At 42.6% G+C, this 12,212-nt stretch overlaps 1 protein-coding gene across 1 annotated transcript in view; it reads left to right on the top strand.

The window, feature by feature from the left end:
- Wdr43 (WD repeat domain 43) overlaps positions 1 to 12,212 on the top strand; it is a 43,430-nt gene that overhangs the window by 411 nt on the left and 30,807 nt on the right. The window contains exons 2-3 of the mRNA XM_028873894.2: positions 5,692 to 5,829; positions 8,565 to 8,686. Of these exons, the coding sequence (XP_028729727.1) occupies positions 5,692 to 5,829; positions 8,565 to 8,686 (260 nt within the window). The remainder of the gene's footprint in view (positions 1 to 5,691; positions 5,830 to 8,564; positions 8,687 to 12,212) is intronic.

Below are 12,212 nucleotides of genomic sequence, written 5' to 3'. Positions count from 1 at the left end.
CCCGGGGCTGAGCGGGACGGCGGCGCCCCCTGGGCTCCCACGCCGCGGCCGAGGAGAGCGCGCGGCCTGTCCCGAGGGCGGTCGGGGAGGGGGGGAAATCAATGAGAGGGTTGCGGCCCGAGCCCCGCGGTCTCCACGAGGTCCGTGCCCGGCTTTGGCTGGGCCGCCATGTTCACCGAAGCCCTTGCCTCCCTCCTCCCCCCGTCCTCCCCACGGGGGGCAGCTTCACACTTGCAGGCCCGGCCCCTCAGCGTGTCGGCATCAGAGCTAGGCTCCGAGCACCTTGGGGGGCACTCCCCGCTCCTCCGCATCCCAGACCCGGGGGTGCTGGTTTTGCATTGGGCAGTAGGAACGCGCAGGTCTTGTTTTCCTTCCGGGAGCCCCTTTGCTCGGATGCGTGTTCAACACGTGTTCTCTTCTGTCCTCCAGGTTGTGGGAGTCTCACTCCCGCAAACTCTTTACTCTCCTGGCTTCCTTTCGTTCTCAGATGTTTCGCTTAGGCTCAGTCCCACCTCTCTCAGCTTCCCCTCTTATCCTGAGGTCTGCATCGGATGCAGAGGCACAGTGGGGTAATGAAGTCGTAGAACCGCTTGGTTTAATGCGTATGATCCACGCCCCAGTGATTTTTTTTTTCCCCCGTAGTTGGGAAACTGCCGAGTTAGGGAATCCTTTTCGCTGTCAGGTAAATGCTGTTCACTGTTTAGTCACTCAATTACATCTCAGATTACCACGCACGTGGTTACTGCAGTTAGGCAGTAGGCAGGCCAAAGGAATCACTGCTGTGTGGTCTGGAACTGGAAAGTATCCTGAAGTATGGGACGCTTTGCTGTCACTGGTGAAAAAGTTACAGTTAGTGCTTGGGATAGCTTACTCCGATCACCAGAGAAAACTTAATCTTTGGCTTGAAAGTTGTCGGGCTTGTATCTAACTTGCCATACTTTGGGTGAGTATGTTTAGCTATTGGTCAGGTTTTAAGCTGCATTTCCAATTTCTCTTGGTGACAGAGAGCACTTATCGGGCCCTGTAAATCAAACATTAATCAGACTTGTGAAAAGGCTATGTAACTGTCATCAGAATTGTGGTACTTTTTTCCTTCTTAAGTTTGTAATTTTAACAGTGCTGTAAAGTAGTGAGAGTCCTAACACCCAGAGAAATCCAGACAGAGCAGTGGTCAGGTAAACACATGTGCACAGGCTGTAAAGTTGGAGTCCATCCTCTGCAATAATTGTGCTTTTTGTTCCCTACATCAATCATACCTACTTCATAGAGTAGTTGTGAAAGGTAGTATATTTAATAATGCAGAATCACTTATATACAGTGTTTTAAGGGCAATGCTAATTATCGGTATAGTTAGTCCTGCAAGGTACGTAAAAGTGAGCAACATCAATAAAGCCCCAAAGGAGCTAGACCTGGAACTCATGTCTTAAACCCAGTTCTTGGTTGCCTGCAACAGATAGTTAATACTAGATTGGCTGAAACTTGGTTCATGTTGACTTCCAATCTTGTATGCCCCAGAACAAAACCCAAGTTTCAAAAACTATGGTTTGGATTTGTTTTTTAATATATTTATCCACTGTGATACACTAGGAATAAAAGGGTTTTTGAAAGGATCCCAACTTTAGCTTTTCAACAAAGCTCCTCAAATTTAAGCAACTTTCTATGACAGAACATCTTAGTTGAGTCCTGGGTATGAAGCCAAAGAGGTGTGCTGGATGTGAAGTGCAGAGGAACATGTGATTAGCATACCCAGAGTCCTGTGTTCAGTCCCCAGCAAGCCCTGCCCCTAAATGTTTATAAGTTTCACTTTCCTTTTATCTGCATGTTGTCGTTTTCACTATGTGACTATGAAATGTTCAGAAATAACTGCATTTAAAAAAAAAACTGATTTAGGGTTGGGATGGAGGTCAAAGATGGAATACTTGCCAAGAACATGAAAAGCCCTGGGTTTAATCTCAGGGACCAAAAAATAAAAAATGGAGCAAAAAAGCTGATAGCACTTGCTTGAGTCAGGGCTTAGGGAGCTAAAAGGCATTAAGCAAAGCCTTGGTCACTAATAAGTAGTGGCACTACGATTCTGGTACTCTGGACTCCCAGTCCAGTGCTCTTTACACTATTACCCTTGCACTGTAGTCCTGGAATTGAGAGCCAGGATGACTGCAGAGATGATCAGTTCCCATCCTGGGTGTGTTACCCACTGATGTGCTTACTAAAGCATCAGTTTTCTTGCATTGTGTCTGTACGTATTTCAAACAGGTCTGACTTTGTGATGGAGTGGGTGGGGGGTTATGGTAGGATATGGATCACAGTTTGTGGCAGCTGCTCAGCCTCTTGCTTTGGGCTCCCTGGATTGTGTGCCCTGTGATTTTAAGTACTAAGATGATTTCATCATACCAAACCCATTTTATTTTACATTCTTGAGCCTTTAAAGCATGAGATGTGAAAAAATATGTTATTATGAAGCCCATGTTCCCAGCGTGTTGATAAGGTTTGGCATGGGACTTATTCTCCAGTGTGGAAGTAGAGATAACACTACCCTACTTCCCGAGCCCTTAGCATTAAATGAGGCAGTATATATGATTGTTGTAGTAAGACCTGGTCCATAGCCGGGCGGTGGTGGCGCACGCCTTTAATCCCAGCACTCGGGAGGCAGAGCCAGGCGGATCTCTGTGAGTTCGAGGCCAGCCTGGGCTACCAAGTGAGTCCCAGGAAAGGCGCAAAGCTACACAGAGAAACCCTGTCTCGAAAAAAAAAAAAAAGAAAAAAAAAAAAAAAGACCTGGTCCATAGTAAGCAGTCATTGTATGTTCTGTCTGGACTCTGGTAGTGCTGTAGTCTCCAGTGTAAAAAATTCGTAAGAGTGTCCTGCACTTGGTTTAGTAATCAGCAGTTTGCCACAAGGACAGTGTATGCTGATACGCCTGTCAGTAGAGAAGGATAAATTCATGCTACATTTCTTGGACAGTGGATTATAATAACGGGTCATAAATGTTTGAAGATGCTAGATTGCTATTCCCTGTTTCCAGAATGCTCTAAGGCCTTTTAAGTTTATGGCCTGATAGTTGTAGCATTTCTCTGGTTTATCTTTATGATCTGAAGCTGTCGTGCTAGTGGTAGGATAGAGCCACACAATTAAGCCACCTAGACTTTGGTCTTGATTCCTCCCCAACCTTCTCTCAGATGTTTCTTTCTTCATTCTCTGGCTGTACAACCCCAGAAGTCAGGCAGACCATGTCTGATGTTGGCTACCACAGTAAATGCTGCTTTGTGGAGACATGAGCACATACAGCTCAGAACCTGACTAGAGGACATGGCGTTTCAGGCATTAGGAGGGAATGGGACTGAAACGTTGATGATGATATGTCTAGGAAGAATTGAGCTGCCTTCATTGCCATCTCTTGGAGATACAGCACGATTCAGCTGTGTTCCTGTCAAGAGGTCTCAAATATTCAAAAGAAGGTAAAGGTGCAGATTAGATCCTAGTGGCAGAAACAGAAGAACATTTGTTTTGATGTATTTGTGACTTTGTGAAATGTATACTTTCTAAAATTCTTATTTATGAAATACATATGCCAGAGTAAGTGCCATTAAAACAGCCAAGAAATGGATTTAAACTACTTACTAAAAATCGAACATAATTTTCAGTGTTTAGAGGTCAGTTTTTAAGACAGGTTTGATCTATTGGTGAATTGTGAAATAGATTTAGTGGGTTGTAACAGCTTAAGTGAGATAGAATGGAAAGGTAAGGAAATGGTAAGTCTCTGTGTGTATGCAAACTCTGATTCTGCAGTCTCAGTCTGAAAAGCCATTGCTTAATTGATGACCAGAACCAGTCAGCCCTCTGGTTGTCTGGTTATGCTTTTTTAAACCCTTGTCCTCACCTCATCTGTAACTTGCTGCCTTCAGAAGTTGCACATGTGTGACTACCTCAGCATTCTGATGCCCTTGATCAGATGCATTGTAAGCTTCCATCAGACAGGCTTCTGGTGTTTATTACTTAGCTCATGTTGGAAATCTCTTTACGAAATCACATTCTTTTTATTCCTTTTCACTCCTAGTGCCTTCATGCAGATTTTATGATTACACGTGCTTGAACTTTTCTCATTCCTTAAGCTTTATATGTGTAGTCAGTATTCATGTGATATTATGCTTAACTCTTTAGAGGAAGGAGCTATGACTAAAAGAAATGGACAGCTCAGAGTTTACTGGTCTATGACACAGAGTACGACTTCTTAAGAGAAGCAAGAGGTTTTTGGAGGAAAAGTGCATGTGTAAGGTTTAGAGAGTATGGTGTAAGTGTGGAGCTAGATTCTGGATCTAGCCCTGCCCTCTTGGATTCAGGACTGTTTGGTGTGGGGTTATACTTAGCATCCTACATTTTGAAGTGGTGAATTAACACTTACGTCCCAGTCAGAGGACCTGAGTTTGGGTGGCTTACAAATGCCTCCAACTAGAGCTCCAAGGAATCTAGTACCCTACCTCTGTGGGCATTTATACACATACAGAAACACAATGATGTTTTTAAGCTATTGTATTTTGTTAAGTATTGTTTAGCTTTAGACCAGTGAGTGATCCTTGAAGGTGCACAAAAATCCGAAGTGATTCCTTATACCAGCCTTTGCTTCTTCTACCAGAAATAGATTCTGAAGATGGGACAAATAGGGATTTGATAATGTTTAATTTTTTTCTTTTAAAACAAATCTGTAGTAAAAAGCATATTTGGACTGATTTTTGTTTTATACTTTAAGAAACTTCAGAGTGTGTGTGTATATATACAATTTGATTTGTATAAAATAAATATAAATCCATCCATCCCTGTATAGCTCTGGCTGTCCTGGAACTCTGTAGACCAGGCTGGCCTCCAACTTAGAGATCTACCTATCTCTGTATCCCTAGCATTGGGATTAAAGGTGTGCACCACCATTGCCTGCCTAGCTACTTTCTTTATTTTAGGCAGTCTCAGATAGCTCAGGCTGGCTTCCACTCTATGTGGTAGAGACTAGAGGTGTATCCACACAGAGGGGAGACTCTGCTAAGGCAGTAGAGTTTGTAAGGTGTTGCAGAACTGAGAAGTCTGAGATTTTGGAATGTTTGCCTTCAGTGTACTGTTTGAGCATTCCTGATCTGAAATGGTCTGTGTTAATGCCTTCCCCACTGGATGGATGCATGTGTCTTCAGAGTCAGCAAAGCAGCATTGAAAGCATCAGGCCAACCCTTAGTCAGCCACTGGGTCCCACTACTAGTCAGAGCTCTTGGTTGACTCAGATCGAAGTCAGTGTATATCAATATAAAAATGTCTGTTTTTACTTGACAATGAAGCTAGAGCTTGAGGAATGATTGGGAGAAAAATGGAAGAGCTGTCTGTTTCAGTGGAAGAGTTTGGGCCTGCATTTAGGAGTTCATAAATCCTTGTGGATCTCTGCTTGGGGAGGGGAGGCTTTCTTGGGAGCTGCTTGGAAGACTTGTTGGTGTCTGAGAAGTAGGCGTGTTGAGGCCGTCGGGTCTCTTAGAGCGCTGAGAGCACAGGAAGTGGTAGTTTGCTGCCTGACCTCTTGCTAGAGGGTGGGAGGGGCCAGGAAACTTACAAAGTGTCTTTGAGGGCAGTGGGCACTGGTGTTTCTGTATTAGGATGTTTTGGTGTGTGTATGTGTATTTGAAATACTAAGTTAAAATCTTATTTTTACTTTTTTTCCAGGAAAGTCATCAAAGGAAAAAAAGGAAATCAGAAGTTATAGGAAGCAGTGACCAGGTTGACTTGTTGGCTCTTGGCACAGCAGTTGGTAGCATTTTATTGTATAGTACAGTAAAAGGAGAATTGCACAGTAAATTAATAGTAAGTACATTTACATGTTTTATATAAAAATGTGACAAACTAATTAGAGATGATTAAAAATATTTCAAGATCTTGAACTTTTTCTGTGTAGAAGCAGTTTCCCATCTCATTGCATTAAAACAACTACAGAATATTTGTTAAGAGCTTGGTGGGTAATGCTCACTTGTATGAGTTAGGGTAGAGAGAACTATTGACCAGAGGTAAAAAGGATCAGAGGGACTTGCATGTCAGTTTAGGGAGCAGCTTCAGGAAGACACTTCCACCCTAGAGGGAACAGAGGCACTTGGGGTTGCTGCTGAAGCTGAGACCTTAGGAGTTGACTCTGCTCGCACTACTGTGGGCTTGGGGTGCGTATTTCAGAGGAGAGTGCTCCTGCTCATTGGTGTCTCAGAGGGAAGTGATGCTAGTTCTTCAGACTGCCTGTTGGCTTCATTTGGCACCACCAAGGGTGAAGAAGCCAACTGGTGGGGTGATGCAGATGAGGACAGGAGAAATAAGCCCCCTCTTGACCTGCAGTCATGCCTCCTCACAAAACATGGTGGCAGTGGATCCAGCTGGCAGAGCAGAATTGTGTTGCAGAATCCCAGCCCAGTGTCTCAAACTATTGTGAGTTATGCGCTGGAAGACAGTCACTTCCCTGGTGTAGCTGATTTCAGGCTGTTTTTTACAGGATGCTTTTCAGTTCACTGGGTGGATTTCTATATAGAGGAATGCTTACTGTGTAAAAGAACAAGACAGTAGGTTTTCCACTTTAAATAGTGTGTACCATAGAAAATTTGGGAAATTGAAAAATGGGAAAAGTTTACATATAAATCTGTTACCAAGAGAGATCTCCATTTAATAGTTTGTACATTTCTATGCTTAATTCATAGACTAAAAAACAGACGGCTTCTATCTGGTCATTTAGTATGTTTTGTGTCCTGATTTTTTTTTTTTCATTAAGTTATAATTAGTTTCATCTTTTCTAAAACTAACTGTAATCTTTCTTATGATGGTCTTAAGTTTGCATTAAGTTGCATAATTCCTTTAGTACATAACTATTGTTGACCATTTGGAGGTTTCTAGTTTTTCTATTACAAAAGAATGACACCCTCCTCCTGTAGTCCCTTGAATTTATAAATGTAGGTAAGGAGTCCGAGTTTTAGAGTTAAGAAATGGTTTCTGGAGTCTTCCTCATTTGTCATCATCACTAGTGGAAGGATAATACCTAAGTTTCAGTAGCATTATTGCCACCCTGAGGAGCCCATTCAAATAGCAACAAGAACATCCCCAGTGTTTGGTGGATGAGAAATGTCTGGTTTTCTTCTAGCCTCCATGGGCCTCTATGTGCACATGTAGGCAAATAGGTAGGCATGCATACACATAAATTAAAAAAAAAAGAAAATACAACCAAGCCGGGTGGTGGCGCATGCCTTTAATCTCAGCACTTGGAAGGCAGAGGCCGGCGGATCTCTGTGAGTTCGAGGCCAACCTGATCTAAAAAGAAAGTTTCAGGACAGTCAGGGCTGTTGTTACACAGAGAAGGAACCCTGTCTTAAAACACAAACCAACAAACAAAAAATGCAGCCTAATTAATTGATCTGCTTTAAACCTGCCTTTAGAAATTGTCTACATTGGGCTGGGAGATAGCTTAGCTGGTAAGATGCTTGCCATGCAGCATGCGGACCTGAATTCAGTCTCCAGAAACCACATTACATTTAAAAAGGCTGGGCATGGTAGAGCATGCTTGTAGTCCCAGCACTGGGAAGTGAGAGGTAGACAGTGCTCAGGGACTGGATGGCCGGCCTGCTTAGCCTACTTGGCAAGCTCAAGTCTTGAGAAAGACCTGGTATCAAAATAAATTTTAAAAAGTAGCAGTTTCTAGGGATGACACCTGAAGTTGACCTCTTTGTATAGCAGCACTCTTGGGTGCACATGCACATACATACCTACAACATCCCCAGCATGAACATACACACCCAAAATTGCCTACAGTAAAGATGCTAAAGATACAACGTGTTGACAGATACCAAGAATGTGCTTATTCCTCTCCAAGTGGAGCGCAGTCTTTGTGTGCTCCACCTGTTGGAAGACAGCAAAGATAAAGCACTGTCCACACAGTATGGTGTCACCCGTGTCCCACCACAGGATTTACCTGAAGAAAAGCTCCACCAAGGTAGCACATTGCTGTGTAGCTCAGGCTGGTCTCAAACTCCCTCACCTTCCAGTGCTATGGTTAGAGGCCAGCAGCACCCTGGTTGGCAGATTTTTTTTGTGATATTTTCAACTAAATACCTTAAAAGCTGCTTTCAGCTAGACATTGGTACATGTCTATGATTCAGGTGTTTAGGAGGCAGAGGCAGGAGGATCACTGCAAGTTCAAGGCTATCCTCGTCTGTATAATAAGTCCCTGGTCTTAAAGAGAAGTTGAGTTTTGGACTCCATGGTTTGAGTTCACTCATTCTTTCCAGTATTGCTCATACCTTATGCTGGTATTTCTGTCCAAAGCAATGACATTTGGTCTAGTGCCCTTTGAGGATGTAGAAGTACATTTTTCCTATAGAAAAGAGGGGGAAATTAACAGTTTAAGATCTAGCTGGTTTACCTCATTTTTGATTTTGGAATACTAAAATAGGTAAGATGTAAGTTAAGGCTTTAGTTATCGTAAGGACTAAGGTTTTGAGGTAAATGCTCGGTAATTCCAGGACCCATACTATTATGTAAGACTTTGTTCTTTGTTTTTTTTTAATCTGTAGAGTGGTGGGCATGAAAACAGAGTCAATTGCATACAGTGGCATCAAGACAATGACTGCATATATAGTTGTTCAGATGATAAGTATATTGTGGAGTGGAGTATACAGACATGCAAAGTTAAGTGGTGAGTACCACTGGTTCCTGGAAGTGGAGCTTGAACCAGCATCTTTTGGGACCCAGTAGGGAATATAAACACTCTATGTAGATGGTTCTCGAGGACCTTTTGGTCAAATTGGGCAAAGTTTGACTACATAAAAGTAAATAGAGGAGCTTAAGAAGGGGGTGGAGGGATTTAGAATAAAGACATGTGCAAGAAACGTCGTAGGTGGCATTAGGTTCCTTGTCAGAACAGCAGGTGGAATTGGGAAGGGATGGTGGAACTATCATGGTTAAGGTTGGACCTTCTAGGATAGATGGATAGGTTTGGATAAGGAAAGATGGAAAAGCCCTTTTAGGAATGGGCAAAGAAAGGTAGAGATTTGGGCCAGAGCAAAGGCCAGGGCATAGGGAAGTGAAAGATTAACTTGGGAGTGAGTAATTAATTTAGAGGTGGGTGTACTACAGTAGAATAGATGATACAGAATAAAAATATTCTTTAGTTAGAAAAATTATGGTCTGAAGAGACAAACCAATTTGGGAGCTTTCATAAAACTTGAAAGACCCAGAGTACATGGTCGCAAGGAGGGTTTAAAATCTGAGGAAGGATTGGAGGTGCAGGTGTTTGCATTGAACTTACTGACACTCACACTTATCATGCTGGTAACTGGCCAGACACCTGTGGAGAGTCTTGACAGTGGTCTGGGGTGGGGCTTGCAGTGTACATGTACTCTGGATGAGAGTTCATGGTCATTCATATAGAAACTGTTTAGCATGGTAGACATACATTGTATTTAGTCATAACTTCATGAGCCTGGATGTGTCCCTGCTGTGTACATAAGAAATAGGTTAGATGAAAGCCTGACCTCTTTTCTACTAAACTGTGCTGTCTCATAAGAGAATTGAGTTTCCAGCTCCTTCTACCGTTCTTTCACCACTGTGTACTAACTTTGAGCTCTGGAATTTTAGGGTTACTCTCCTTCCTCTCGCCCTTCTTCCATTAGTTTCTCAGCTTGCTTCAGCTTTTTTTTTTTTTTTTAAACAACATGACTGCTTACTGTTACAGTTGAGGCTTGCAGAACTTTAGGTTTATATTTTTTTGCTGAAAGTTTTGGTCTCGTGTGTACCTATTTTCTTAGAGTAGTGCAGCTTGGCTCAGTGACATTTAGATGCGTCCTTTAATCAATTTTATTTATGTCTCAGAGGACTTCCAGCTTCTATAGTTTGCAGAGCAGCTACCAGCCTGGGTTCTGTTCATCAGCCTGCAGAAAGTTTTCTCTTGTTAGATGGTGAAGCCTACTCCCCAATCCCAGTTCCCTCTCCTTATTGGTGGACATGTGAATTTGTAGCTTCCTGAGGAAAAAAGTGTATGTGTGTGCTGAGATTTTGCTTGCTAATCATTGTCTTTAATTCTATCCTCAGCAGTTGATAATTTGTGGGAAAAGAGCTTTAGGTTAGAAAGAATTTTCTCTCAGGATTCTTTTCTTTTTAAAAGATAGATTAAATCTTTAATTATGTGTATGTGTATTAATATGTGTACATGAGTACATGTACCCCCCGCCCCCAGGCCAGAAGAGGGTGTGTGATCCTCTGGAGCTGTAGTTTTGAGCTTTTGCAAGCTCAAAAGCTGGATGCCAAGACCTGAACTCAGGTCTTCTGCAAGGAGAGTACACATTCTTAACTCAGAGCTAGCTGTCTTTTCAACTCCAAGATTATTGCCTTTTCTTTTCAAAATTCCTTTTGCAGTTACATTGATTTATTTATCTGCTTATTTATTCATTGTGTATTGTCTGTGTGCATTATGGCATATGTGTGGAGGCTAGACGACAACCTTTGGGAATTGATTCTCTCCTGGGTCCTGGGATTGAATTTAGGCTGTTGGATGTGGCGGCTTGCACTTCTCCCCACTGAGATATCTTGTGGGCCCTGATAGCTTTGTGTGTGTGTGTGTGTGTGTGTGTGTGTGTGTGTGTGTGTGTGTGTGTGTGTGACAGAGACGGAGAATATGAACACCTGGGGACATGGTCTTCTGCAGCCCATGCTGGCTTCAAGTGTTCAGAAACCTGAACTGATTTTTTCTGCCTTTACCTCCTGGTTGCTGTAACTACAGGTGTGCACCACATGCCCAAGTCCCTGTGTGTTTAAGGAAATACATTGGTGCTTGGTGGGAACATTCTGGTCTTTTCCTCTGATTTTCTATTTTATGTTTTTGTTCTTTATATTTTTATTGTATTACATTTCATTATATGATATTGTGGGATTTCAACATTTTCTTTTGTCCTTAGATTGTCTCTTTGAGGGTAGCATGTTTTGAATTGTTGGATGTAGTCCCTGTTTACATATTGAAGACATTCTTCAAATTGCTGAAGATTCTTGGCTTCTTGTTGGTGTTTGAAATGAAATTGTTTAAAAGCAGAGGAAATCCTAGGGTATGTTTGTGCTTGGTCCTTCAGCTGTCGGTATTCTATAGAAATCTGAAGGCCTCCAAGGTGTCGGTTTATACAGATTGTTATTCTGCAGCCTGTCATAGTCCTCAAGGAGAAAGCTCTACTCTAGTGCTTTGCTTTTTTTTAAAAAAATTCTTTGTTCATTTTATGTGTATGGGTGTTTTACCTGTGTGTATGTCTCTTTGTACCACATGGACGAAGTGCCTTTGGAGGCTAGAAGGGGGCATCAGACCCTGGTTGTGAGCTGTCATGTGGGTGCTAGGAAGTGAACTTGGGTCCTCCTACAGAGCAGCCAGTGCTCTTGATCACCTCTTCAGCCACTCTGTGTGTGTGTGCGTGGGGGGGGGTTTCTTTTTCTTTTTGGTTTTTTGAGACAGGGTTTCTTTGTGTAACTGCCCTGGCTGTCCTGGAACTCTCTAAATTAGGCTGGCTTGAACTCACAGAGATCCCCCTGCCTCTGCTTTCTTAGTCCTGGGATTAAATTCGTATTCCAGTGCTTTTTAAACTTACTTGTGCAGACAAATAGATCTACTGTAGTATGACTGATAGATTGAGCCTTGGCAATCTGTAATACTGCAGAGTTCTCTGAATTAGAGTTACAATTTCTTTGAGTGTGGTTGGCAGCTGGGTTGGGGAGCATTGGTATTACCCTCTACATGTGGGGATGGATTCAGGAAGCATCTCAGGTTTCTCAAGGCAGTGTGTGTCTATGTCGATGAAGCCAGAGGTCAATTTCAGAATGTCTTCATCGGGTACTCTTTATCTTTTTTGTTTTGTTGTGTTTCCTTGAGACAGGGTCTCTCGTTGAACCTGGAACTTGTCAGCTTGGCTAGCCTGGCTGACCAGTGCACCCCAAGGGTCCTCTTGCTTCAGCCTATCCAGTGTTGTTCATTTTAATTAATTAATTTGTGTTATAATGATTTTTAATGTGGGTACTGGGGATTAAACTGAGGTCTTGATACTCAAGGGGCAGGCAGTTTACTGAGCTTGGTACATACAGAATGAATAGTTTGTAAAAAGCCTTAAAATGATGGAAGTTGATAAGAAATTAGGAAACATTTAGAAGCCAGTAGGAAAAAGGAAGGGCCTTTGAACTTTGTTGGTTGG

Source organism: Peromyscus leucopus, chromosome 22 (genome assembly GCF_004664715.2).
Source record: "Peromyscus leucopus breed LL Stock chromosome 22, UCI_PerLeu_2.1, whole genome shotgun sequence".
Lineage (NCBI taxonomy): Eukaryota > Metazoa > Chordata > Mammalia > Rodentia > Cricetidae > Peromyscus > Peromyscus leucopus.
Note: the sequence above shows the minus strand (reverse complement) of the source record. Positions and strands in the feature narration are given on the sequence as shown.